The sequence below is a fragment of the Podarcis liolepis genome (genome assembly GCF_965112155.1).
Source record: "Podarcis liolepis genome assembly, chromosome: 14".
NCBI classification, from domain to species: Eukaryota; Metazoa; Chordata; class Lepidosauria; order Squamata; family Lacertidae; genus Podarcis; species Podarcis liolepis.
The window spans coordinates 44,008,226-44,035,655 of NC_139569.1; the positions used below are offsets into that span (position 1 = coordinate 44,008,226).

Sequence of the window (27,430 nt, forward strand, 5' to 3'; positions counted from 1 at the left end):
GGTATGTATACCCCTCCCCCCCGAAAAATAGCACTGCCCTTATTTATTTTGCACACACTATTCAGTGTCATTCCCCATCTGCCCCACTCAGTCAACATTGCATGACCACTGAGCATGTTAAGTCCTCTATGAAATGTTTTCAGGGGTTTCTTCAAGCCAGCTGATGGCAAGGGTGGTGTCATTTTGTCTGAGGAAAGATTCCCATTCAGAAAATGAGTTTACAGTTGTTATAAGAAAAATACTGCTCCTTTTCCCTTATAGGGTATCTAAGAGCCCGAAATGTCCTTAAGTAGGTTCTCTATCGGTAGGAGAAAATAACAGAGGCCAACTAGAGAATATTGAGAAGCAAGGCACCTAGTAAGCCTGATCTTTATTAACTGTTGCAACAGGGTGCTCACAACCACACACAGGAGGGAGGGGGGACCCAGAACAATGGAGTGCAAGCTCTTATATAAACTTTTGAAATTGCCTCCTCTGTAACTCAAGACCACCCCGCAAAACCTCACACATACATAACTGAAGGGGCGGTCTACAGCAGAAAACCTGTCTGCCAGGATACCTCATAATGGTCACTGATTGCTTTTACCTGGGCATCCTGGCCATTCCTTTGTGATGGTAGATACTTTAGTTCCTGAATCTCTTACATATATTGATAGTTTGCTCAGCTTAACAGATACTTGCCAGACTGTATTTGCAAAGGGAGGTGTAAGCCCCTACAGTCCAAAAACAACGGAAAAGCTTTTCCCATTTCCTTCCTCCTTGCAGAGAAATATTTGAGGTCAATTTGGGACAGTCAAAATGGCTTCAGGATTGCTCTTCTGTACAGTTTCAGACACTATACTTATGCATGTGTGTTTGCCTTATACATTTATGAACACGTGATTTATATATATATGAGACCTTAGAATTCCTATAAAAAGTTACAATATTTATATAGCTTAGATGATATAATCTATTCCATTGTGATAGGATAGCATGAGAATCAATCTTGGAAATGTGTTCTGGAGATATGCATTACTCAGCAAACACTGTCTTTATGTCAGTATTCCAGTATTTCCCCGATTTCCCATTCTTATCAACTCATACTTGAGTCATCAACTAGTAGTTTCCTTTCTTGCATCTAAAAGAGTTCAACTTTTCTTTGAGACTTGATGGACATGAAAATAGCCTTTTCCTGAAAGGGTTTTTGTTTGTTGTTCGTTTCACAATTAAAACTTTGTGGTCATCAAAGCAGGAAAACATGTCTGTGCCCCACTTGCATAATAGTACAATCATAATAGGGACTAGTCAGCATAGGCAGTGATGTATAATGAGGACCAATGTGCACAGACTATGGGGTCCCAAGAGAAAATTCTGTGTTGAAAGTCAATTAAATAAGTTGCAATTGAAAGTGATTATTAGCATAGGAGCCAACTCCTAGGGACCAAGGTCTCTTCATCCCGCCCCCCCAATAAAATAGTTGAGGGAGCCAGGCCTCTCGAAAGTTGATGGACATTGCCATTCAAATAGTGTGCATGTGCTACATCCTGTGATCAATTATGTGGGGCAGGGCTTACCCCCCCCCCATGTTTTATTCAAGCTGGCACTCCGGTTTTTAGACAGTTTTGGTGCATGAATGGATTGTTTTCCCCTTGCTGAAGTGATGCTAAGAAACCAAAAAAGGAGTTCTTTCTAGGACATGCAGTTCTCACAGGAGAGGCTGGCTAGCCCCAGTCCCAAGTGCAATCCCAAATTGACTGCATGCTCTGCAAGTTCTCAGTTTTGCTAGAAAGTTGGACAGTGACCCAAATACCCACAGAGCTACCACATTGTTTGAGCAGGAGTGTCCACAACAAACAGATCAGAAAAATGGAGATAGCACCAGTGATTTATGATACGCTTCTCAGTGTTCATGATCTCAAGGGAGGGTGGGAGGCTGATCTTGTGGTTCAGATCTTAGATTGTGTCTGGAGGAAAGCACCCCTTAGGACAATTGCAGCTTCCATAAGGAAGAACCGGCGTGGTGAGAGAGAGGCCAAAAGGCCCCGCAGGCCAGGAATTTATCCATGCCCTGGGCGTGGTGCCAAGCGCCACTATTGGTCAGTTGGCACTGCGCCCAGGGGAATGCCGTCTGATTCCTGCCACCATTTGCCAATTTCGCGGCAAGGGGACAATCTTGCCTTCAATAGGCTGGTTCACAGAGGAGGGCCGGGGCCTGCCCTCAAAGCTGCCCGCCCGAGAAGGAGTGAGCGGACATCTTCATTTTATGCTATTGACTATGGTGCCAAGCCCCCTCTTTCTTTCTGTGTTACCCTTCATTTTGTCTGAATTTTGATATACATACACTGTGCGTGACCAAACATTATGTTGATTTTTCCTGTTATTGGTCTGTTTGTTTCTTTTTTGCGACTGTATACCATTTACTGAAAGGAGGAGAGAAAAACAGTAAACACTTAAGCAATAATGCTCTCTTCACACACTATTCTTTTCCTGCATGAAAACAAAATTTAAAAATCCAATTTGTTTGAAGCGTGATATGAGCGTAGTTTTTGCTATGATGCGAATATGCTGATCAAGCCGCTACTCCTTTGTCTCCCCACAAAGCTGCCCAGAGATGCTTAGTGCCTGTGTGCTGGAAAAGGAGAGTGAAAAACCAATCAATTTTAGCTCTATAGACATGTTGCTGTTTTACTAATTATCTAATTATCTAATGATTTGGGAACTGAATATACCCATATGTTTTATAGGAATACATGTATTATAATCATCAACTAAAAACATTCTCTTCTCTTCATTCAGTTTCCCACAAGCCACAAATCAAACGCTACTAGACAAGTTTAAGCGTCAACATGAAGGGAACCTCTACATTGAATTTCCAGCTGTAATGGAACCTGCTTTCATCATAAAACACTATGCTGGAAAAGTTAAATATGGTGTGAAGGTCTGTACATTGTTCACTGCTAACATTTTCTCTAAAAATAGATGCAACTCTTGCTTTTAATATTTGAAAGCCATAATAATGCCTTTGGAGGCTCTTGTTGTTGAATTAAGTGATCCTTATCATAGAACCATAGAATTGTAGAGTTGAAAGGGACCTTGAGGGCCATCTAGTCCAACCCCCTGCAATGCAGGAAGCGCAACTAAAACATACATGAATGGGGATTTCAACTTCAGTACTGTAAGTTTTGAATCTGCACTTTTACTTTTTCTCTTCCTGTATTTGTGCCAATATTGGAACTTGGTGGATTGAATCAAGAATATATGCACTTTAACATAATCACCTATTTTGTTTTTCCTTTTTATCCCAGTTGAAGCTGACGTTTCACCATAGTTACCTGCATATAAGTACCATTGTTTTGAATGGAACTTAATGCACCTGAATGTGAGCATGTGTATGGCCTAATTTTTAAATGAAAATATCAGTTATTCTAGCACAGCCCACCTGCAGTCGGAAAAGCTTATCATGTTCATGCGCACAAACAGAGCACATGAAGAACATGTGTACATTGTCTTGAGTTTGAAATTATTATACAGTTCTTATAAGGAAGTGCAAGACCATAAGTGAGATTCCATTGCATTCTTGTCATTCCATGATCCTATTCATATTTCATCTAATTTGTAAATGCTTCAAAAAGTGCTAGAGAATAATGCTAAGCTTGAGGAACGTCTTAGAATCTTATTCGGCCAAGCAGCTTTAACAGATGCATTTAACAGATGTACAGCATACTATTGAGCATATATTATTGCCCTGACTATTGTAGAAATCAAATGTTTTAGGAACATAGGAAGTTGCCTTATACCAAGTCAGGCTACTAGTTCATCTAGCTCAGAGTTGTTGTACAATGATAAGCAGTGGCTATATCCAGGATTTCATGTAGGAATCTTTCCCAGGCTTACCTGAAGATGTCAGAGATTGAACCCAAAACCTTTTGCCCTGAAAACTTGTACTCTACTACTTCAGGACTTGCTGAACACTGTATTTCATTTCTTTCCTCTTTAGGATTTCCGGGAGAAAAATACAGATCATATGCGACCAGACATTGTCGCTCTCCTAAGAAGCAGCAAGAGTGCCTTTATTTGTGGAATGATAGGAATTGATCCTGTTGCTGTGTTTCGTTGGGCGGTCCTCAGAGCTTTCTTCAGAGGTGTAGTTGCATTTAGGGAGGCAGGAAGGCGGCACATTGAGAAGAAAACTGGTAGGTGTTGTATACTGTAACTATCTTCATATAAAATGGGTTCGTCCTCTTGAACCTCTCAAAGGTGTGTGCTGTGTCTTTAAGGGCTAGTCTCCAATTTCAGATCTTGCATTATAAGAAATCAAGGTTTTATATGCTTTACATCTGTTATTCCCCCCCTCCCCCAAAGCTTGTGGCACATAAAAGATGAACCTCATGATCCCATGAATACAAAAATAAGATGGATCTTAATAGTTTAGGACAAACTATTGTGTGAGCCTTTGATAGTGCATAGGTCTTAAAGTTGATTAAACATACCTGATAGTTTTAACTGAGCCTGTTGTTGTTGTTGTTGGCAAAGTCTGAATGCATAGAACATTTAGAGATGATTCCTAAAGAATAGGTAGATGGATTTTATTTCCAGTCTTAGTACCACAGCACCACAATACTACTATAGAAAACAAAGCCCTCTTCCTGCTCTTTAAGAGTAAAAGACAGCATTTCCCCACCGTTCTAGCACTGGTGTGGGAATCACTGTAAATGCTGTCATTTCACTTTGCCCAGAATGATCTGGGCAAAGTAAAATGCAGTTTATTCCAGCCACTAGCACTCCAGCACCAGAATGGGAAGGGCTGGAAATGCCGTGTGCAACAGAGGTGCTATGTGATGGCATGTCTGGTGAGTGTATGGGGTGCATTTCTGTCTGTGTGTGCATACATTGGCCATGCCCGCCACTAGCATGGGACCCTTGGTTTGGAAAAAGTTAGTCACCCCTCTATTAACATTTATAAAATAAAGGTCATTTTAAAAGTCCTTTTGCATTTAATCATAACAAAATTAATTTCTCCCAGGCTGTTTGTTTGGGGCCTGCTGGTTACTGTGAACTGGGCTATAGTCATCTTCTTGTCCTGGTTCTCCTTAAAATCTTTTTATAACCCAACCTCAACCCCTTTCCCCCAAAAAAACTACATTCTAATGAACTCTGAATCTGTAGCCTTGTATATTTGAGGATATTTTGCTTAAGGTGTGCACAGTATTTTGTGAGGCTTGTCCTTGTTTCTCTCATGTCTGCGTTTTGGGGGCCTTTTTCTTTTCAAAACTGAAAACAATTAGCTCAAAACAAATGTGTAATAGATCGTCTTTGGGGAGATTCACATTGAACATACTCAAATGCTGTTACATATTACAATTTGCGTGTAAGCATTTGTACTAAAGAGCATTCAAAAAATATTTGGCACTTAATTGCAAGTTACTCAGGATATTAGTTTTGCAAGTATGCTTACAAATGTTATAGTAAAATCTGGCTGCTGCTAATTTAGAAATAGAATAATGGAATTGTGCCTGATGTTCTAGTCTATTTCACAGTAATTTTCATATGCTCAGCCCTTCCAAGGGTATCATGGCTACCAGTCAGTTTGTTCAAGAAACCAAAATGCAGATTTTGTGGCACTAACTTGTCTATCAAGTACATAGCTAGAAGAGCAAGAATTCGGGCTATTGCACAAGGTATTGTTTTCATGTAGGATGGTGGATGTTTTCACTACAGATATATATGACACAAATGTGTGTTTTGCTGTGAGTGCATATGCTGAGAAGCTATATTGGCAAAAATATACTCATATGTTGATGGGGTACAGGCTTTCCATGTTTGCTCTTCTTTCATTTTTTGGCAGGGAGGGGGGATGTCATACGAGAAACAAAATCTAACCTGCTTTCACAAATATCCAGAGTGTTAACTGTGTCAGTCTCTTGCAGCTTTTATTATTTATAAGAACTAAACACACACAATGCAGATTGCTGTGATCTTATTCCTAAAAATGGGAAACTCAAAGGGAGAGGGGAATAAGAGCTTTCCTTTTGGACAAATGAAAATACATTTTTGCAGATGCTAAAAGGTTTTTGTTCTGGCCAAACTACATGTTACAAATGTATAATGATAGGAGTAGCTGCTGCTTGCATGGGTGGGTGGGAAGGATTATTGGGTCAGATTAGTCATATTGATTTGTACTGGGGGGTGGGGGTGGGGGAGGAGTAGCTCCCACTAAGAAAAGCAGCTTTCAGAGGGGGCATTTTTCAGCGAAATAGTGGTAAATTTTCTAGCCAACTCAAATCTAGTTGGAGGCAATGATGGTGTGAAAAATTAAACTTTGGACCCTTGTAGTTCATCTGTTTTTAATTGTTACAAATGTACCATGGAGAATATCTAAAAGCATTAAGTGGAATAGTCAGGGCTTTTTAGTTTCTTGCACCTGGTATAGCTTGAACGCCTGATGTGAGCATTCCACATCAGCTCTTAGATATACTTCCTTAATCATATACTGCTGTTCTTTACAAGGGTAGCTTTTATCTACAGGTGTGTGGAACATCTCATGGACAGTCAGAAAGCAATAGGAAATATTGTCTGAGAAAGCTTCTACAGTTACATTTATGGTACATATGGAAAGTATCTCATGCCTATGTCTCGTTCGTTTTAAATCACTTTATTTTGTTCTTTCCGTGCCAGTGATGTTGAATATCGGTGCTGTGCATTAACTTGAAGTTAATATTTATTTGCAGTGTTTTCTTCTGTAGCTTTTTTGTACTTCTGTTTATGTAGTTTAGCTTTTCAAATACATCTGTTAAGTTTCTAGAGTTGAATGAATGCAAGTGTCTACAGTTTGTGCTTTTCTTCTCCTGACTCAGCAAGTGATACTGTAGCCCTTCTACATTTATCGTAGCAAACTTTCATCCTGATAACTGAAAGTAAAAAACAAACATCACATTTTCAAAGTTCGTATTTCAAATCTTAGGGAAGAAAGATTTGCATTCCACACTCAAAATTGATTAATATATCTCACATAAAAAAGATCCACATTCAAGTGGGCCTGTGAAATCATTATGAATGCAAACCCTGGCTTTTAAAATTGTAATATTTAGATGATGTGGAAAATTTCAGGCAAAGAATCTATTTCCACCATTGTAATTTCCCTGTAATAGTGGTCCTTTATCATATTTTGCTGTAGTTCTTGGTTCATCCTCTATCTTAACCATTTGTGTTAGGAATATGCTGCAAGGTTAAATAGCCACCCTTCTCTGTTACACGAGACTGTTTTAAGTATCTGGCAACTCTTTCTGTTTTGAGCTATGTTTGTGTTGCATTTAGCTATCCCATGTTACTGTCAGTATAACCCCTATTATGTAACCATTTCTGCTGGCTATTGATGGTGAAACAAGGCTAGTAGTTAAAATGGTATAATGTGAGGTAGACTGCCCAGTCAAGATCATAGAATAAATATGCAGCATCCCCTTTAAAATGAACTTTTTTGTGGTCTGTCCACATCTAGACTGCAGCTGTTCTGAAATTTATTCAGTTTAATCCATTCCTTCGGTCAGTCTTGCATTCCATTTCACCATCAAGGTTGCTTTCAGACAACTTGTTTGTTGAACATTCATCCTGATTTGCTTCTACAAAGTTTGCAGGGAAGTTATATGATGTGGGCTGTTAGTCCTAAGCTTTTTGGTATTGCAACCCACAATTCCAAATTTGCTTGTTAGGATGGTCCATTGATTTGTTGTCACATGAATTTTGGACCTGAGGTCTTCAGCAGCTGTCAATTTCATGTGTCTTAATTGCAAGTTCGCCTATCTAATAACCATTATTTGAGGCATCCAAGCAAAAGTTTACTTAATGCCCTTCACAGTGTAGAATTTGTTGAAATATTTATAGTACTTGCAGTTATTTACAATTTTTTATTTTTAATGGGAATCACCAGTCAACTGATTGCAGGCTATTAATTCATAAACTATGAAAGTTATTCTAAAAACAGGTGATTAAACAGGCAGTGTCAAATATAATTAATGAAAAAGTTCATTATGGCGAGCATCATCAGTAGGATGGCTGAGTTTGCATTTTTCCAACAAGTGGGTCAGTGCAATGTTTGATAGTTGTCAGACATAGTCTGAGATCAGTATTGATAGATAGCTTGCTACTGTCTTCATAGCTGTCATTGCTGAAAAAACCTGCATTGCAAAGATAAGCGCAGAGACTGATTCAACAAGCTCAGGATACTCAGTGGTAACTGAGTAACCAAGCAATTTTGGTAATTGGAAGCCAGATTTTAAATAGCCTCACTTCCAGAAAAATATATTTGATGGTCCAATCACATGATAGTTTCATGGATTGTTCTTTTTGCACAAGTACAACTTTGTGACATCACTCAAATGTCTCTGTTTCTTCAGCAGAAAAGCCTTGGGCAAACTTAAACTATACAAACTTCAAATCTCCCTTGGCTTAACTATGAACTAAACCTTGTGGCATATCTGCTGACGATTCCTCACAAGTTGTTCATACAGAGAATTATTTTGAGTGTCTGTTGTGCCTGCATATGAGAGGTGAACTGTAATAGTCACTCAAAACAACACCCTCAGCACGCGCCTTGTGGTGAACCATCTCCAGATCTGCCACTGAAAATCAGTTCCCAAGTGTTACAGTGCAAGACTTGAGCCTTTCTGATGTTTGGTTACAAACATAAGAGGCACTGCCATTTCGTCTTTATCTTCCTGATTATGTTGTAACAACAGTAATATGAATCAAGCCCAAGACAAATAAAAACTCATGATGCTTGAAAGTAAAAAAACTGTAACAAAGAGAGCGTCTAGAATAAATTATGTAGATTAAATAGGCCTGGCCTGCATTATGAGAGTCCACATGTAGAATCTGGCATAGGATTTCTGCAAGACTGGAAATACAAGATAAGTAATAATTAGAATTATTGGAGACATGGATGATAGTTTTCTGTTTTCAAGATTAAAGCCCTAAGAGCCACATAAAAGCAATAATTGTTATGATTTGTTTTGAATTCCACATTTCAGCAGGCTATACCTAATCTGGAAATAATTCACAGCCCACATCAGATACACATATTTATAATAATCAGAACAGCTTTTTTTAAAATGATGCATTAGGCAATGCCCTTTGGAAAATGTGATCCTAATTGCTAAAGGGTAAGTGAGCTCATTAATCCCATTAAACATAGAAATGTCATGCTATTTTATGAAAATGCTATGATAAAACTGTTAACACATATCATGGCCATGCATTATAAAATGCAGTGCTGTTTCATTGTTGATTCCAATTTATAATTCATTATTTTGGCTGCAGCTTTATCTTTTCAAAATACGAAGGGAAGTTGCCCAAAACCCAGCAACTTGCCTTACAACGATCCAGTAAAAGATCAGTTGATCTCTGTCTTGTGCACTCCTCAGAATTGCTAGAAATGGTGATATTACTGTCCTTAGGCAGAAAGCACCCATCACTTTTGAACTATTCTGTGTCAATAAGGCAGTTGTCCGCACTGTTCTTGACTCTTCGTTGGTTTCTGCTTATGTAATCTTTCTCTTTTCTCCATGTTTTTGTTTTGCTTCCCAAGGGCATGATGATGCGGTTTTGAAAAGTGTGGATAGTTTTAGCTTTCTCCATCACCCAGTTCACCAGAGGAGCTTAGAGATCCTGCAGAGATGCAAGGAGGAGAAGTACAGTAAGGCGCCGTATCCCACCATCTCTCTGACATGACACTCACACACAGCAGGAAATGGAAACCAGGAGCATACTTAGTAGCAAGGGTGGGCAGCCATGCTTGGAACCTTGTAATGCGGAACCTGAAGGCATCTTGAATGACAAGACCTGTTAAAACGTAGGAGGGATCTTAGTGCCCTTTTCTTGGGAATTTATAGGCAGGATGGGCCCTAGAGGTTTGAGTGGATGCTCTGAATCCTGTTTTTACCTCAGTCATAAATATTTTTCTGGTATATAAGCCTGATTAAGGCATGGTGCCATTTTACTGAAGGAACTGTTGATTAAATCTCCTAGATATCCCAAGATTTTAGTTAAAAGCTTTTCATTAGTGACAGCCTTTAGACAGAGGAATAATCTAATCTGTATTTATTCTAACTAGATTATTATTTTTTTGCAAGATTCCACCAAATTCTGGTGCCCTCTTTTTTTATATAGTAGTGTCTACATGTGGATATAAATGTGTATACATCTTTTTTAAAAAGAAAACCCTCCACTTTTTGAGAACTCTAGTGCAATGTAGAATAACTGTTCTGCCTTTGGAGGATTTCCTTCATAGAAGAGAATAGATATGCACTTGGTCTCCATTTCCTTCTCCTCACTTCCGTTTGTTACATAATGAACTAGTCCTGCATGAAAACCAGGCCCGTTTGCCTTTGATACTAATGATGGCTGGATTTCTGTTGTGGGAGGAGCAGGGGTCTAGCAGCATGAAACATAACACCCTCTGCCATAAAGAGTAGCGCATGGTGTTTCAGTGTTACAATTACATTGGGAGCCTACTGAAAGGTACCTTGATGCTAACTTGCTCATTAAACAGCTTTGCATATGCAGTAACCATTCCACCTTAATGATCAGGCGCATCACCATTTCAGACTCTTGAAACAGGAGATATTTTTTTTTAAAGTTTCTTTTCAATGTTTGCCTGACTACTTGGACAGAATTGATTCAGCTTTTCAGTGTGTTGGGTTCCAAGGAAGACTGAAACCTTGTGCCTTCATAGACCTCCATTTTTGCATTTGTGCTGTAATGGCTTATAGAGACGCCACATCGCTGCTAATCTTAATAAAGGAAATGCCTTTCCCTCATGTATATGTTGCGTATCTTTTGGATTACCACCCCCCACAAAGGTTGGTGTTCCCTCTGCAAGGGGTGTGGATGGTGTTACCCTATAAGAAGAGCTGAACGGATGGTGTGATATAAACTGAGTTGAAGAAGTTGCATGAGTCTTGCATTACATGGATTTTCCCCACTGTGTTTGAATATAAGAATATATAATTAACAAGAAAAAATTGTAAAAGCGTGCTCTGAAATCAGTTTTGGATGGAACAGATTAGGAACTGCTCTGCTGGACAAAAGGTCCATCCAGGCTAGCATTCTGTTTCCAGCAGCATCAAACTGAATGCCTGTGGGAAGCCTGAAGTCAACCGCCTTCTCCTGTTTGTCCTCAGCATCTGGTATTCATCCCTTTGTCCTCCGCATCTAGCTCCATCTAGTCAAGGGCAATAGTTGTTGATTAGGCCCAATGAATTTTCCCCACCTTTTTAAAAAAAGTATCAGTTAGTGCTCTTCGCAATAGCTGGTGCTAACAAAATCCATAAAGTGTTTTACGTTTTGTGTGAAACTGTGTTTGTCCTGAGTCTTGTGCTAATCAAGTTCATTGGGTTAGCTCGAGTTCCAGCATAGAGAGAGGAAGAAAAAATGCCTCCCTGTTTTCAACATCATTCATAATTTTAAGTCTTTGCTGTGTCCTTCCCTGATCTTGCTTCTAATTCAAAAAGTATGGAATACTTCCGCCTTTTCCCATTAGGGAAAAAGTGCTTCAACCCCACAGTTACTTTAGTCGCCCTTTGCTTTTTCAAGCTCTACATTATCCTTTCTTAAGGTGACCAGAACTACACAAAAGTGTTTCAAATGAAGTTGCACAATAGATTTTATATAAATATATTAAGATACTGGCTGTCTTTATCAGTTTGCTCTTACACTGCATCTCAATAGCCATTTTGTTGCCCATTCGTCCTATTTGGAGCTTTCCATGGGGAGAATGCAGATTTACCAAGCTGTAGCTTTGCCACAATGTGCGCGTAACCACTTGTTAGGCCAGCCATCCGTGGGCTGTGTCACACAGTGAGGAGAAACTTCCGACTCTTGCTTCTGTGAATTTCTAATCAGGTTTGGAAGGCATGGTATGATTTTACAGACAACTGGTCACCAAATATTATTGATTGATTGATTGATTGATTGATTGATTAATTTATATACCACCCTTCATCCAAGCATCACGGGTCAGTTTACAATATAAAAACACAAAAGTAGTAGTTAGGTGCACATTGCTATAACTTTTACTTTGCAAATTATTTTTGGTATACATCCGTGGTCTGCTTGGGAGTCTTGTGTCCTGAACAATTTGCAAACTTCTGCAGACCTCACTCCTTATTCCATGACTTTAGGTCCTTATGAATCAGTTACGTAGCAGTGGGTGTGATACAAATCCTTAGGGGATGGCATTTATTGCTTTCTGTTAATAGAGTTGAATGCTTCTCTTCCCCCACAGGGGACTACTTATTTTCAGAACATTACAGTAGCATATTATGAAGCAGCCATCACATATGACACTGGTTCTGACTAATATGCTTGTGTTTCTGAGTCTGGCTCAAAAGTGCTGGTTTTAACATAAAAGGGCCTATACAGCTCAGGACCCTGATACCAAATGAAATACCTCCCTTCACTTGAAGATCATGTGAGAGAAGATCAGAGGGTGGCAGCAAGGGAGAGGGGATATTTAGTTGTGGCCTCTAATTTATGGGATGCTATTCCCAGGGATGCCTGCTTGCTCGGCACTAACCACCTCCCAGGCTTTTGAGAGAGTATAATAATCATGCTTATTGCTTTTTGGGGGGGGGGCAGTATTTTATGGTTAAAACCTAATGGTTATTTTAATTTGTATATGTAAGTGACCTAGAGACGCTTTGTATAAGGTGGCTAATAAATTGAATAAATATTATCCCTCGTTGCTCTTAAATCATGAATGATGCAATTCATGCATAGTTGTTGACAAAAGGGCCTCACTAGCAGCTCTTAAGAAAATTCAGTGGTATTCAGTGGTCATGGAAGAAATAATAAAGTTTACAAATGCTAATTTAATGTTTTGAAAATGACTAGGCTCAGAGAAGATTACATTGCATGAGTGATTCTTGCCAAACACAGTAAGACTGCTCACCTTCAAATCTCATCATGAAGCTAGAGCTTTAGCTTATTGAATCACCTTAGTTTATTAATATTTATTTATCTCTTCAGTAATCTTTTCATGTCCTATGGGTATACTATGACTGAAAGAGTTGTTATTATTTGCTCAGTTTTTTGTGGGTTTTTATTTTGCTAATTAGGATATTTGTGGCCTTATTAAAAGCAATAAGTCATGGCTTGACTTCTAGCCAAGTTTGTGTGGCGTGTATAATATATATATTTTTTGTACTTCCCTTACACAAGGGTATATCAAAGGGAAACAAACCAGTAAATTTATTTTGCAAATTTAGTTACCTAAAATTTGGGGTCATTCCATACCAGATGATTGGGTTCAAAGGTTCCAAAATTGTTAAACCAATCTTATCTGCCAGTTGACTCCCTTTATAAATCCAGTTTGAGGATACTGAGTGTTCTAAATGCTGAATATACATTATCAGCTAATCCTTAGAAAACCCTGTAGATTAGGTCAGTTCTGTATCTGATTTGTTATGACATGGTGGAGGAGGGAAATAGGAACCAAGAATTTCCTGATTCATTTCTTGTCCACTGTGCTGCACCATCCCTGAATACCTATGTTAGGGTTAGTAATGCAGGTTAGAACCCCCATAGTTTTGCATTTCAGATGAGACTTTCAGACTCACTTAAGGCAAGCCATGTTTGTGTTAAATTCTGCATAGTATGCTTTGCAATAATAGTGAACTTTGTTCCTGGTAGGTTGGAGGTTGTCCAAGCACAGTATATAAGAAAGATTTCCAGTTAAGCTATTAATAGAATCCAGAGGCTTACTTCTGCACAAATTTGTGGTGTTCATATGGTCTGCATTGTTCTACTTTTATAAGAAGGAGAAAGCAGCTGACCAGAAAAGACCTTTTACAGATAATAATCTTATTGGAGGTGTGGCTCTTAGGTGCAATATTTTCCTCCTATAAAAGCTTTCCCCTCTGTGTTGTTTCTTGGATATATAGAGATGTGCATCTTTTAAAAAATATATTTAAAATATGGCTTTATATGTAGGATTACAAGTAAATTTTGTGGCAAACGAATTTAGGACATCTTTTCTTTATTTTAAGAGCTTAAGTCAAATATACCATTATTACCAGCCATGGCTCCTCGTTTATGGTTCTTCTCTCCCTCCCACCTCCCCCAGTTCCCAGCATGTACCATTTTCAGCACATGTTGCAGTCTGATTTTTTCCCCTCCCAAGCTGGTGCAGAGAATTTATCTAATGCTAAATAGAATGTTAATTTTTTTGTTGATATGCTGCCACAGGTATTGCCCGCAAACGTCCCAGAACACCACTTTCAGATCTGCAGGGAGTTAACACTATCAATGAGAAAAGTCAGCGGTAAGTCAGATTGTGTGATAAGTGTGACTGCTAGAGCAAGAGCTTTACATATGAAATTGTGACTTTGGAAAAGTTACCTTTTTACAAAAAAAAACACAACCCTGGTATATTCTTTGTGAAATCTAAGCAATAAAGTGTATTTGTTTCCCACATTGCAGTGATATGTATGGAGTTGGTTGGAACAGCAAGATGGGCGTGCGACAGAGCAGACTCTCCAGCCAAAGCAGTTTCCTCGACAAAGATGGGATATTTGTGAATTCAACTAACAGCAAACTCTTGGAGAGAGCCCATGGCATCCTCATGTTAGTTCATATTTGTTCTTTGTTACAAAGATAAATTGATCTCTAGGGATAGCAACAAACATGGGACAAGTTGGGGTAAGAGAGGTCTCCATTACCCTTCAGCATTCATCACCCAAGGCACACAGATTTACAATTCAAAAATCCTCAAAAGTGTATCTTAAATCTGGATGATGAGGCAGACTGCAGAACTGGGACACTTTAAAATACATGGAAGCAACCTTTGAACAGTTCTAGGCCTCCATTACTCTCTTCTGGTCTTGGGAGTTGACCAGAGACTCTGATCAGTAGAGCCACAGTTTTTATTATGAACATTTAATAAATTAAAAGGGGTCCCTGTGTTACACAAATCTCCTTTTAGGTACTTGTGAAAGTATTGTAATCACATCAATTATATTCTCTTTTATAATTTCCAAATACCCCTTCAAAGATGCAGCTGGAAGAATACGGTATCTGAATTAATTGTCAAAGAATGTCTGCAGTTCTAAAGAAGCTTGTCACTAGGAGTTGAGTGGGTTTGAAAAAAAGATGTGTGAAACTTGAATTTTCAGTTCAGTGTCTCTTCAAATAGATCAGGCATAGGCAAACTCCGGCCCTCCAGATGTTTGGGACTACAATTCCCATAATCCTTAGCTAACAGGACCAGTGGTCAGGGATGATGGGAATTGTAGTCCCAAACATCTGGAGTTTGCTATGCCTGAAACAGATGCACGCACTTCCACAAGCAAGAGTGTGAGGGACCACATAAAACCAGCACTCACTATAGATTTGTTGACACTGCGCTAGTACATGCTTTGCCATTACACCAGAAGCAAATGTTTTTCTCATGAAAGTTTAGAAATTAGCATTAACATGTCCCTGCTGCTTTAATATGGATCTTTGTTGCTTCTTCCTAGGCGAAACAAGAACTTCAAAGCCAAGCCTAACCTTCCAAAGGTGAGAGTACTAGAGCTAGAGAACCTGAGCTAACATATTTAAACTAGATTAATTTCACAAATTATGCTGTTTTTTACAAGGCTATTCCTTTTTCATAAGCATACAGAAAGTGTACACTGCCCATGAACTCATAGTGTGGTTTTCACCATGTATACAATTGATGTACAGTGGTACCTCTAGTTATGAACTTAATTCGTTCTGGAGGTCCATTCTTAACCTGAAACTGTTCTTAACTAGAGGCGTGCTTTCACTAATGGGGCCTCTTGCTGCCGCTGTGCCGCTGGCACACAATTTCCATTCTCATCCTGGGGCAAAGTTCTCAACTCGAGGTAACTCTTCTAGGTTAGCGGAGTTTGTAACCTGAAGCGTTTGTAACCAGAGACATTTGTAACTCGAGGTACCACTGTATGAATGTGATGGGCACATTTGCAAACCAGAGGTCCAGCTATAATCTCCAGGAAGATCACTGCCGCCCCCCAGCAACAATTAGACTTTGAAGAGGAACAATTTCAGAGGCTTACAGCTGGAGGGTAGAGATTTATTCTTTCCTTGATAGTTGAGACTCCCAAAAGTAAACTTTGCGCTTCCAAACTGCAATCGGGCTTGAAAAAAGCCTTCTATTGGCTACAGTGGAAGCCTAATTTCAGCAGGGGGAGGGTGGGGCAGAGACCTGTGGGTACCAAGCTCCACTGTTGGTTTCTTGCAAAGATTTGTGCTTATGTTGGTTCAAATTTCTCATAACCAAAGTTATAATCTTTGTGTTTCTTAGCACTTGCTTGAAGTGAAATCGCTCAAGCACTTGACGAACCTAACTCTCCATGACCGTATCACAAAGTCTCTTCTCCACCTTCACAAGAAGAAGAAGCCTCCAAGCATCAGTGCCCAGTTCCAGGTAACTTACCATTGTTAATTTCATGAAGTTTAACTTAAGGAAAACCATGTGGAATATCTATTTCCAATGGAAATAAAATAGGGATACTAGATGGACTGGAATGCAGCCTACTCTTCATTTTAGGAAAAAAACAACAAGAACAACAATTGGTTGCAGTTCCCATTTTCTTTATTAGCCCTGGTTGTCCCATTCATTTTTACATCACAGTCTTTTTTTCTTTCTTTTGGCCAACTAGTAAATTCTCTAGTTCCCTCTGGGCATTTCCAGCCTTATGTAAGTCAACTCAGTAACTGACTCGCATTAAAGAAAAGATTGTTGCAAGCCAAGCCATTTATGTATGGCTTAGATCTTCTTTAAAATCCCTTAGACATCAATCAGCCCTTTGGGGTCATAGCTACCATAACACAGTAGTAGAATATATGTGTTGTGTGCATCATGTATCGGCTTCACTCCTATTACCTCCATATTTTTTTTTTAAAAAGTCAGAGGTAGCTCAACTGGGAAATAGAACTCTGATTCAGATCCTGAAAAGTTTATGCCAGTCAGTGTAGACAATACCAGGCTAGACTGATTAATTGTCAGATGTGATATACAGTAAGTCAAACTGATATGATTATATGACTTTATACTTTGCATAGGCTGTGACTGCTAACTCTGCAGATGCCCATATGAGTCCTTAATAAAGTTCAGGACATAAATTGTATGTCAGTTTGAAATTTTTGAACAGTATAGTAATTACTCATATACTTTCTGCCAAAGCTCTTTTAATTTCAGCAGTACTATGCTGAATAGTACTAAATAGCTTTAAGTAGTTTTCTAACCTTCTTTAATTAAAAGCCTTTATTATTTATTTATTTATTTCAGTGCTTAATCACAATAGTCTATAAGCAGTGTACACTAGACACAATACGATAAGTCCAAAAATTATCTAACTGACACTAGTCCAGGGCCTTCTCAGCATTTCCAAGTCAGACATTAGAGAAAAATAGAGTTGGCTATCGTCAGCATACCAATGACACTTTGCTCCCAAATGGCTTCATGTAGATTTTAAATAGCATTGGAGACATTATAGTGCCCTTTGGCACCCTTTAATTCAAAAGCCAAGTGGTTCAGGTATGCTCATCCAGAGCTGTCTTCTGAAACTGTCCCTGGTGATAGTCTGTCCCCATCAACAGTCTAACCGCAGAATTTCCACAAGCTGGATCCTCCGGTCCAGGCCTATAGGTAAGCTGAACACCTTGTCTCTTAATGAAGCTGAATTTTGAATTTTGAATAAAATATGCAGCATTCCAGAAGGAGAACTGCTGAGGGACATGTATGCTATTGTTCTGATCCAGTGACGTGCTTTTGAAGATTTACCTATATGTACTTAATGCCATTATTATGCATTGTATAGGAAAGCCATTTTCATGTCTTTGAATGTCTACAATAAGAAGCAATATTATCACAATTTCTATTTCATATGTGTGTTAAATTACAGTTTAAAAATAGCATAAGGAGAGGTTTGGCAACATGTTATTTTCTTACCAAAATAATTGTTGCAGAAGCCAACTCCATAATTTTATTTTCCACTTTAGGCATCGCTTACCAAATTGATGGAGACCCTTGGCCAAGCAGAACCCTATTTTGTCAAGTGCATTCGCTCCAATGCTGACAAGGTAAATGCCTCTCCAATCCCAAGTAATCCACAATGAAAATCAGTTTTGCTGGACTGTTACAGCCAATCCAAATAACTTGATTATACTAGCCATTGGCCATGACAAATCTGAAAAAAATAAACAAAAGTAAAGGGGTGCCGTGCCCTTTTGATCTTTCAGATCAACATAGCAATAATCCTCAGTACCATCCTGCTATACATCAGGAGCAAGGATTCAGCTAGCAGTGGGGTAGGTGAGCTGTGCCCATATAGTCTCAAATAGTACCTGGGTAGACCAGTCTGAAAACTCAGGAGACAGATTTTCACAGCCTTCTAGTGGCTATGGTGACTCATTTTTCAGAAGTAATGTATTTAGTGTTAACTCTGGAAGTGTATACTCAATTCTGACCAAACCAAGCCTTGCAAAGTCCATACACTAAATACATTACATCTGGTAAATGAGCCACCATAGCAGCTAGAGGGCTGTGAAAAATTTTCATCTCGGGGTCTCATGCCAAAGAAGACAGTGCTTTTTTTCTAGAGAAATAGGTGCCGGTACTCACCATGAAGTTGTTAGAGTAAGTGCCACACTTTTTAATAACAAAAGAGGTGCCGGTACTGCATACCATTGAGTACCTCCCCCCCTTTAAAAAATAAGCACTGAATATACCTCTCCATACCATTAGCCTTGGCAGGCTGAAATCTAGGATTCTTATGCCTCCCCAGGGATTGGGGACTAGATAAACAGACCGCTGATATTTCCTATCTAACTGCATTCTCTGGGGCTTGGGGGATACCCTGAAGAAGGCCTTTGACCAAGGACCAAGTTGCCCCAGTATCTGTGTAAGAGCCTTATTTAGGTGCCCGGACTGTTCTCTGTCTCCACTGGGCTTCTCCCCTTTTCCCTACTCTCTTCGGCTTTTTACATCCTCCCTGTCCCCATATCCTTCGTTCTGCCTGAGGTACAGCAGCTGGGCTCCTTCCCTTCCATCAGGACCATGACTGAGAGTGCTCCACCCTTCCTTTTCCCAAGTGGAGCCTCCTTAGAGGCCATTGCCTGGTTGATGCTGGTGGTGTAGACTGGGATCTATTTAAAGGGCAGCCGTCAGCAAAGGACCGGTGAGCCCTGGTAGCCAACAAAGTCATCCATGGAAACTTGCTTACCTGGATGAACTTGCAGTCAATGTGTAACTGTTTGGCCCTTGTATGTTTTGTTTTTTTCCAGCTTCCCCTGAGGTTCAGCGACAACCAGGTGCTTAGACAGCTGCGGTACACAGGGATGCGAGAGACAGTGCGCATACGACAGTCAGGATATAGTTCCAAATACACCTTCAAGGTTAGATTATTTGAATCTCCCAAAAAAGTATTGGTGAAGTGGGCTCCAAGGCACTATGGTCAGTTGGGCAATTCCTTGATTTAAATGTAGGTGAACGCATAAGTGTATGGAAAGTATTATTTCTGCAGCTGAAAATGATGCAACTGGCAGAACAAATAGCCATGTCAAATTAGCGCTTGCAAGCATGCAGAGTTGTGGCTGGGAATGTTCATTGTGAGCTGCAGCTGCTATTTGGCAAGGACTGAGAAGTAAACAGAAAATCAGTGAAGGAAAGGAGGGGCCATGGGATGCTGTAGAAACATTGTGCAGGAAATAGTGATATTTGTGTAAAAACATATTTGTGAATTATTATACTTTTACAAAACACATTTCCAAATCAGCATGTTAATTAAAGGAAAGGTCGACCATATTCTTGCTACACTAGTCTTGTGCATTGAGCTACTTGGAGTGAGTTATTCACAGTGATAGCCTCTCTATTGTGCTTTGAAAGCATATGATTGGAAAAGTTAGTCTTCTGATTTTAATCTTTAGCTTTATTTTCCATGTAGTTTTTCTAAAGCTACAAATTGGCTGTGATTAGACAGATGTGTCAACTATAATATGTTTTGCTCATTGTTTTTGTAAACATTTTTCGTTATATACTTTGTCGGACACCCAAAGCTGAAGTTCTGGTTTACCCCAAGTTACATTTCTTGAAATGAACTGCAGTGGTACCCCGCAAGACGAACGCCTCGCAAGACGGAAAACCCGCTAGACGAAAGGGTTTTCCGTTTTGGAGGCGCTTCGCAAAACAAATTTCCCTATGGGCTTGCTTCGCAAGACGAAAGCCCATAGGGAAATCTCCGGGGACCTCTTTTAAATGCTAGCGGTGGGGAGCAAAGCCTTCCCCCCCCCCCGGCCTTCAGAAGAGGTCCAGGAAGGCTGGCGGGGGCCGAAAGGCTTTGCTCCCCAGCGCCAGCATTTTAAAAGCAGTCCGGGATAGCAGGGAAGCGCTTCCCGCTATCCCGGACGGCTTTTGAAGGCAGGAGAGGCATGCCGGCAAGTCTCCGCCAGCAGCGGCAGCGCTGCCGCTGCTGGCGGAGCGCTCCGCGAAGCCTGGGCGTGCTAATGTCAGCGCGCGCAGGCTTCGGGATGCGGGCGAGTCTCCGCCAGCAGCGGCAACGCTGCCGCTGCTGGCGGAGCGCTCCGCGAAGCCTGGGCGCGCTAATGTCAGCGCGCGCAGGCTTTGGGATGCGGGCGAGTCTCCGCCAGCAGCGGCAATGCTGCCGCTGCTGGCGGAGCGCTCCGCGAAGCCTGGGCCCGCTAATGTGAGCGCGCGCAGGCTTCAGGATGCGGGCGAGTCTCCGCCAGCAGCGGCAACGCTGCCGCTGCTGGCGGAGCGCTCCGCGAAGCCTGGGCGCGCTAATGTCAGCGCGCGCAGGCTTCGGGATGCGGGCGAGTCTCCGCCAGCAGCGGCAACGCTGCCGCTGCTGGCGGAGCGCTCCGCGAAGCCTGGGCGCGCTAATGTCAGCGCGCGCAGGCTTCGGCATGCCGGCAGAGGTCCGCGAAGCCTTGGCCGGACAGCTTTTGAAGGCAGGCGGGGGGAGCAAAGACTTTCGCCCCCGCCAGCCTTCAGAAGAGGTCCAGGACCTCTTCTGAAGGCTGGCGGGGGGCAAAAGTCTTTGTCCCCCCTGCCTGCCTTCCCAGGGGCTTTTAAATCGCCCCGGACAGCGGAGAAGTCCTCCGCTGTCCCGGGGTTTTTTAAAATGCTGGGGGTGGGAAGAAAAGCCCTTGTCCCCCCCCCCAGCCTTCAGAAGAGGTCGGGGGACAGACTGTCCCCGGACCTGGTCTGAAGTCGGTTTCCCTAGGAACGCATTAATTGATTTTCAATGCATTCCTATGGGAAACCGTGCATCGCAAGATGAAAAACTCGCAAGAAGAAGAAACTTGCGGAACGAATTAATTTCGTCTTGCGAGGCACCACTGTGTTTTAATAAAACCCTCCATAGTCTTACTTAACTTTCTTCCTAGTGGAAGAGAATTAGTTATTGGATAATCTTCTAATCCCAACCATGTACAAATGTTACTCCATTAAGGGCAAATTCTCCTAATGGTTCTGCTACATAGAGGAATGTTTTGAATGAAATTTTGGTTTCAAAAAATCCACGAATTAGTGTTTTTGTGGGTCTTTTGCTGCAGAGATCAGTGATCATGAACTGGTGACGAAACTTCCTTGGAAAGGCTATGTAGATTTTTGCATCCTGGTGTCACATTTTTCATACACCCACCAGAGTGATGTGCATGGGGAGAGCTTAATATTGCTCCCTGCCCCCCCCCCCAAAGATTTCATGCCTTTCTGATTAGCTCAGTTGTGTAAACTAGAGAGCTTTGAATATAATAGGCCATTAAAACTGTTACTTTTCAGTATCCACAATGACAGCCCTTTTCAGGATTGCTGTGTTTATATACTGATTATGCATTTAGAACATTTGTACTCCACTTGTCAGCTGAAAAACCTCCCAGAGCTGCTTGCATACAATCAGTTAAAACAAAGCAGTCCCTTCAGGCTTATGATCTAAAAAAGCATGACACACCAGAGAAAGGGGACACAGAAGGAAGAGGGGAAAAGCAAACTCAGGCACCAGTTCCTAAATAGTAGTTCCTGTAATGCTCAGCCAACATAGAAACAGCTCAGGGCAGAAGCTAATCTTTCAGCAGAGCTGGTGGAATGATCCCTGTTTCTCATCTCATCTACTAAGGCAGCCTGTATTTCAATAGATACAGAGTTGACTTCAATGAACTTTCAGAGTAAAATGACAAACTGTGTTAAGTAACATGCAGAGGTATGCCTAATTTTTCAGGAGTTTGTGGATCATTTTCATGTACTCCTGCCAAGAGGCATGGTACCATCCAAGGAGAATATCCAAGAATTCTTAAGGAAAACAAAGACCAACCCTGACAATTATCAAGTGGGACGAACAATGGTACGTTCAAAGCCTCATTTTCCTTTTGCTTCCTGACACAATATTAAAATACATTTGTCCCTTTCTAGTATCATTTATGGGTGTACCCTGCTGCCATAGTGGTGTTTTTCAGATATACGGTGACCCATTTAGCATGTATTGATAACATAGACCACGGCTTATCAGTAACAAGCAAATGTATGGGCTCCCAGAAAGGAGATTTGGGCTGTTTGCTCCTTGCCAGTCATTTTGCTGCTTCTCTGAGCTAAGCTTTAGTTTGGCTCAACATGTTGTCCAGACCTGAGCTCATAGCTTAGCTTTCTGCAGACAAACCACACACTGTAACAAAGGTTTGCCTTATGGTTTATAGCTTGTGGTTTGTCAGGGAGAGCTAAACCATGAACCCAGACTGGGACAGCATACTAAGTCAAACTGTGACATAGCTTAGCTCAGTGCAGTCTATCAGCAAAATGAGCAGAGGGGGAGCACAGTAGCCACAATTTTAGTGTTGCATGTAAATAAGATAATGTCTGGTAGAACTCAAAATTACAACTCCCCAAGACTTTTTTTGCCACACCAAAGTTACCCCAGACGCTAGGATGAGGCAACTCACCTTTCAGTTCATTTTCAAGTACCTGAACATCAGTTGGAATTTCTTCCTGAAGGTGGGGAGAGGAAGATTCTGAAGTAAATGTGACCCTTATTTTATTTAAAATGCATTTTGTGGATTTGCTTCACTGTGTGTCTTAAAAAATAAAATAACATAAATAAAAAATAAAATAAATTCTTTAAGTTTGTGGTGATTTCCTCATCCCCTTCATTATTTTTTTTTAAGTATTCAGGCTGCAGACTTGATGTAAAACCCAACAAAGAAGTTCATAAGATTCCATATGTTCAGCCAGTTGTGTCCCTGGATGAATATTCAGGCTCTTTTTCCCTTGTGAGTGCCGAGATTGGTGGGCAGAACAGGTTCATCCTTTGTTTTGTTACTTACACCATTGCAATTATTTTGCAGAAATCTTTATAGCTGCATGGTGGGGAACTGACAGTAATTTGTTCATGAATAAATATGCATTTATTATTGCTCTCCACATTGTTAGGTTTTCATGAAAGAGCAGGGACGTCAGCTTCTACAGGGCCTGCTGCATGAGGAGGTGTTGCGAAGGATCACTCTGTTGCAGAGCTGGTTCCGCACTATGCTCTACAGGAGGCAGTTCCTGAATTTGAAGCAGGCAGCTGTGGTCATACAGGTGGGTGTCAACAGTGTGATTTCCAGTAATTTCAGACATTTAGCATGCCTGACGTTTATCTCGAAGACAAAAGCTGTTTCTTTTATGTTACATATAGGCCTGGTTTGTACATAACACTAAGCCAAACCATGCCTTCCTTTGCACTTGCAAATGTGTACACTCCCAGAGAGGAGATTGTGAATGTTTTGCTTCTCCTTAGTTAATTTGTTGCAGCACTGTGCTGATTTTGAACACAGACTTGGGGTTAAACTCGCTGCAGACAAACTGCAAACAGTAACCAAGGCTTAGCCTATGGTTTGCAGCTCATGATTTCTTTAAACCACGAACCTGGGTTTGGACAACGCACAGCCAGACTTAGCACAGCACAGGGCAGCAGTAAGATAATCAAAGGAGGAACAAAGTGATCACAATCTCCACTCCAGATTTGCTCATTTGCACAAAGCCATGGTTTGGATGACACACTAAACCAGAGCTTTCCAAACCGTTCATGTTGCTAACAAACTTTTTAGATATTCATCATTTTGTGACATAGTAATTCAGTTTTGCCAGCACACCGGAGGTTAAACTAACTCCTTATAAGAGCATTCGTGCAGCATACCCACACACTGCAGCTGACACACTAACGTGTCACGACACACTGTTTGGAAAGCTCTGCACTAAATCAAACCATGGCTTGGCTCAGTGCAGCGCAGCAGCAGAACCACTGAGGGGAAGCAGAGACCACAAGCTCTTATCTAGGAACATGCTCGTTCACACGAAACCATGGTTTGGCTTAGTGTTGTGCGGAAATGAGGGCATAGTTATGTGCAGAACAGTGGCATTGTAATAACAAGGAATGTGGAAGTTTAATACATAGTAAGGCATCTGTCAGTATATTTATGCACAGTTCATAAAATTATTTTCATATCATGTGTATATCTTTACTAACACTAAAAGTCCCTTCTCAATTTCATTCATACCACAAAGTATTTGTCCAGGTTGTTATTGAAAAACATGATTGCTCTCTCTTTTGCTTTGTCTTCTGTCATCTTAAATGTCAGTAAGACACCAGCTTTAAAAATGCTTGCACCTCATCATTTTTAAACTTTTTTTTTTAACCTGAGTACAGATTGGTCATCCACAAAAATAAGATAATGGCTGCTCAGCCTTTCTTCTTCATTCAGTACCACTTGGTCTTATTAATAGGCGAAATTGTGGTTATGCTACTGGATCTTTGTTAGATATTGTTTTCAAGGATCTTTCTATTAAGGGAATCTGACATAGTATGGAGTACTGGAAAATATTTTCTCTCACTCTTCCCATAGCAATACTGGCGTAGTTACCAAAGAAGAAAGCAAGCTGAGGAAGAAGAGTCCCTAAACCATTCCATCTATTTAGGCAAGGCAGCAGTTGTTCTTCAGGCCTACTGGCGAGGCTTTGTGGCAAGGAGAAGATTTCAGCAGATGCGGGTGGCTGGCTTCATTATCCAGAGCTACTGGCGGGAATGCTTGAGGCACCGGAATGCTGCGGCTACCATTGTCCAGGCAAAATGGCGAAGCTACCACACCAGAAGTGTCTACAGGGCCAAGAGAAACAAAGTAATTTTGTTGCAAGCAGCGTATAGAGGATACAAAGCGCGGCAGAGGTAATACTTGTAACCTTCATGGGAGGACAAAAGTGCGTGTAAATCAGGATTTCCCAAAGTTGCCAATATTGACCCCCTGAAGTGCGGCAGGTGAATAAAGACCAAGGGATTGAAAGGGAGTAGAAAAGGGCCAAGGGGTGTAAAGAAGTTTCAGTGGGATGCTGCGGAAAATTTAATTAGGAACAATGAGCTCAGAAATAAAGGGCATTAAAGGGTTAATTAAGATGCAAAGTTAATTTGGCTTACAGCATGGTTTTCATACTTGTTAAAGCCCATCACACCCATCTCATCTCTTCTCAGGTATGGTATTGTTACTAACCTCACTTTTCTTTCTTTCTTTTACATTTTATTGTTCCTAGTAATGGTGATTGACTTAATAATCTTGCCATGTTGCTAGAGGAACAAGCATGGAAGAAAAAGGAAAGTCTCGTAGATTTGGAAAGTACCCCAAGGGTCATCTAATCCAAAGTCTTGCAATGCTTTAAAGAGAAGGGTGAGAAATTTGCAACAAATAATTCTAAAATGTCTTTTCTTTCTTTTTAAAAAAGGTTGCGGATTTTAAAGGAGCAAAGCTTAAGAGAGGCTCCATTGAGGAATGGACTGGCAGTTAAAGAAGAGGATGGACTTGCACCAGGGGACAACCTGGATGTTACAGGTTCAGATCCTTCTGAATGGGAGGATCGTTCATTTGAAGAGCGAGTGAAAGCTGTGGAGGAACATAAGTCAGTGATTGAAAACAGAGTGGGTCAAATTGATCCCTTGGATAATTCTGAGGCTTTATTGTACAAACACTATGAGAGAGCCAACAGCCAGGGTGGAGAGAGCATAGATGAGCAAGTTCTTGTGAGAGAGAGACCTAAGTCATTGGAAGACCTCAACCAGAAGAAAGGAGTTCGTGCAAAGCGAGAGAGCCGGCGGATGCGTGAATTGGAACAGGAAATATTTAGCTTGGAATTGCTTAAGGTCCGGTCCACTGGTGGGGCTTCTCCCTCAGAAGAGCATCAGTGGTCACCAGAGATGATTTCTGAAGACACGCAATCTCCCAGGGGAACTCCAGAGAGTGAAAGCTCTCAGGGAAGTCTAGAGATGCTGAGCCATGAAGACACTCAGAAGGGCAAGCAGGACCCAATCTTGCCGCACGAGCCTGTTCCCAGAAACTCGTTACCAAACAGCCCTAAATCTGACAATGTTAAATGCATCCCCATCCTTGATGCAGATGTAAATAGAAATGTGTTGGGTGGAAAAAGTTTGGCCTCAAGCTCTGAATTACCAGAGTGCCTTGCTGCTAAAGATGGGTCAGTTTGCGATTCTCAAGGCGTTGTCTACAACTTGCACACAAGAGAGCCACTCATTTCAAGCAGCCTACCTACATTTTACCTGCCGCCACAGGACAGTCTCAGAACTGGCCAGTCAGTTATAGAGAACAATTTAAGGAACAAGCGAATGGAAATAGGGGGGAAGTTTTTGTTCCCAGAAGCCAAGCATACCACTGAACTGGACGGGGCGGGGCAGAGCAGAGCCTTTCATGGGGAATGTCAGCCTTCCTTCAGAGGACAAGAGGGCCCTGCTTCAGAAATGCTATCTTCAGATCCAGTTATCAAGAAGCTGGAGAAGCTAAATGTGGAGAAGGAAGAGCGCCAGAAACAAAAGCAACTGCAGAACGAGAAAGAAATGATGGAGCAGATTCGACAGCAGAAGGAAATTTTGGGGAAGCAGCGTAAAGTTTTTGAGCAGCAGAACAAGGTCAGGGAGTCCTCTCAAGGAGCCTCTAGCAGGTCACCAAAGAAAACGGACAAGCCTCAATCTCCCCTCATTGGGAGTCCCCAGAGCAAAGAGGAGCCTTGTCTTACAACAAGTGCAGGGCCCACTTCAACGGTAGATATTAAAGGTCTTACTGTCACAGCAAAAAGAAGCCCACCTGCCTGCCAGAAGACCCAGAAAGAAAAGACTATCATCATGATCCTGGAACGAAAGGAAGACAAGACGCCAGTTGTTCAGCAGTCTGCTGGAAGAGATCAGTTAAACTTGCCAATGGCTGCTGAATCTGAAGAAGGCTCGAGCAATCTGCCTGCAAGAGAAAAACGGTTCAGGTTGCCCCGAATTCCTCGCCAGGGTACTGAAAGCTCTTCTAATGAAACCAGAGGGGGTTCTATTTTCTTTACCCCAAAGGATAGTCATGTGGGTCTAAAGTGAGTATGATGTTGCAGTATTTCTATTTC

The 27,430-nt window shown here is 41.1% G+C and overlaps 1 protein-coding gene across 19 annotated transcripts in view; it reads left to right on the plus strand.

Annotated features, from left to right (window-relative positions):
- The window catches only part of MYO9A (myosin IXA), a 171,413-nt gene that overhangs the window by 72,470 nt on the left and 71,513 nt on the right, over nucleotides 1-27,430 (plus strand). For 13 of the 19 annotated variants that reach the window (XR_014519173.1, XM_083475474.1, XM_083475479.1 and 10 more), the window contains 13 exons: nucleotides 2,779-2,920; nucleotides 3,980-4,175; nucleotides 9,563-9,670; nucleotides 14,221-14,296; nucleotides 14,455-14,598; nucleotides 15,492-15,531; nucleotides 16,301-16,423; nucleotides 18,001-18,081; nucleotides 19,285-19,395; nucleotides 22,236-22,358; nucleotides 23,438-23,587; nucleotides 24,892-25,211; nucleotides 25,760-27,400. Coding sequence is in view for 18 of the 19 variants with exons in the window: in XM_083475474.1 (XP_083331600.1) it covers nucleotides 2,779-2,920; nucleotides 3,980-4,175; nucleotides 9,563-9,670; nucleotides 14,221-14,296; nucleotides 14,455-14,598; nucleotides 15,492-15,531; nucleotides 16,301-16,423; nucleotides 18,001-18,081; nucleotides 19,285-19,395; nucleotides 22,236-22,358; nucleotides 23,438-23,587; nucleotides 24,892-25,211; nucleotides 25,760-27,400 (3,255 nt within the window). In the remaining variant the exon portion in view is untranslated. The remainder of the gene's footprint in view (nucleotides 1-2,778; nucleotides 2,921-3,979; nucleotides 4,176-9,562; nucleotides 9,671-14,220; nucleotides 14,297-14,454; nucleotides 14,599-15,491; nucleotides 15,532-16,300; nucleotides 16,424-18,000; nucleotides 18,082-19,284; nucleotides 19,396-22,235; nucleotides 22,359-23,437; nucleotides 23,588-24,891; nucleotides 25,212-25,759; nucleotides 27,401-27,430) is intronic. The other 6 variants (XM_083475476.1, XM_083475486.1, XM_083475487.1 and 3 more) reach the window with 1 other exon arrangement.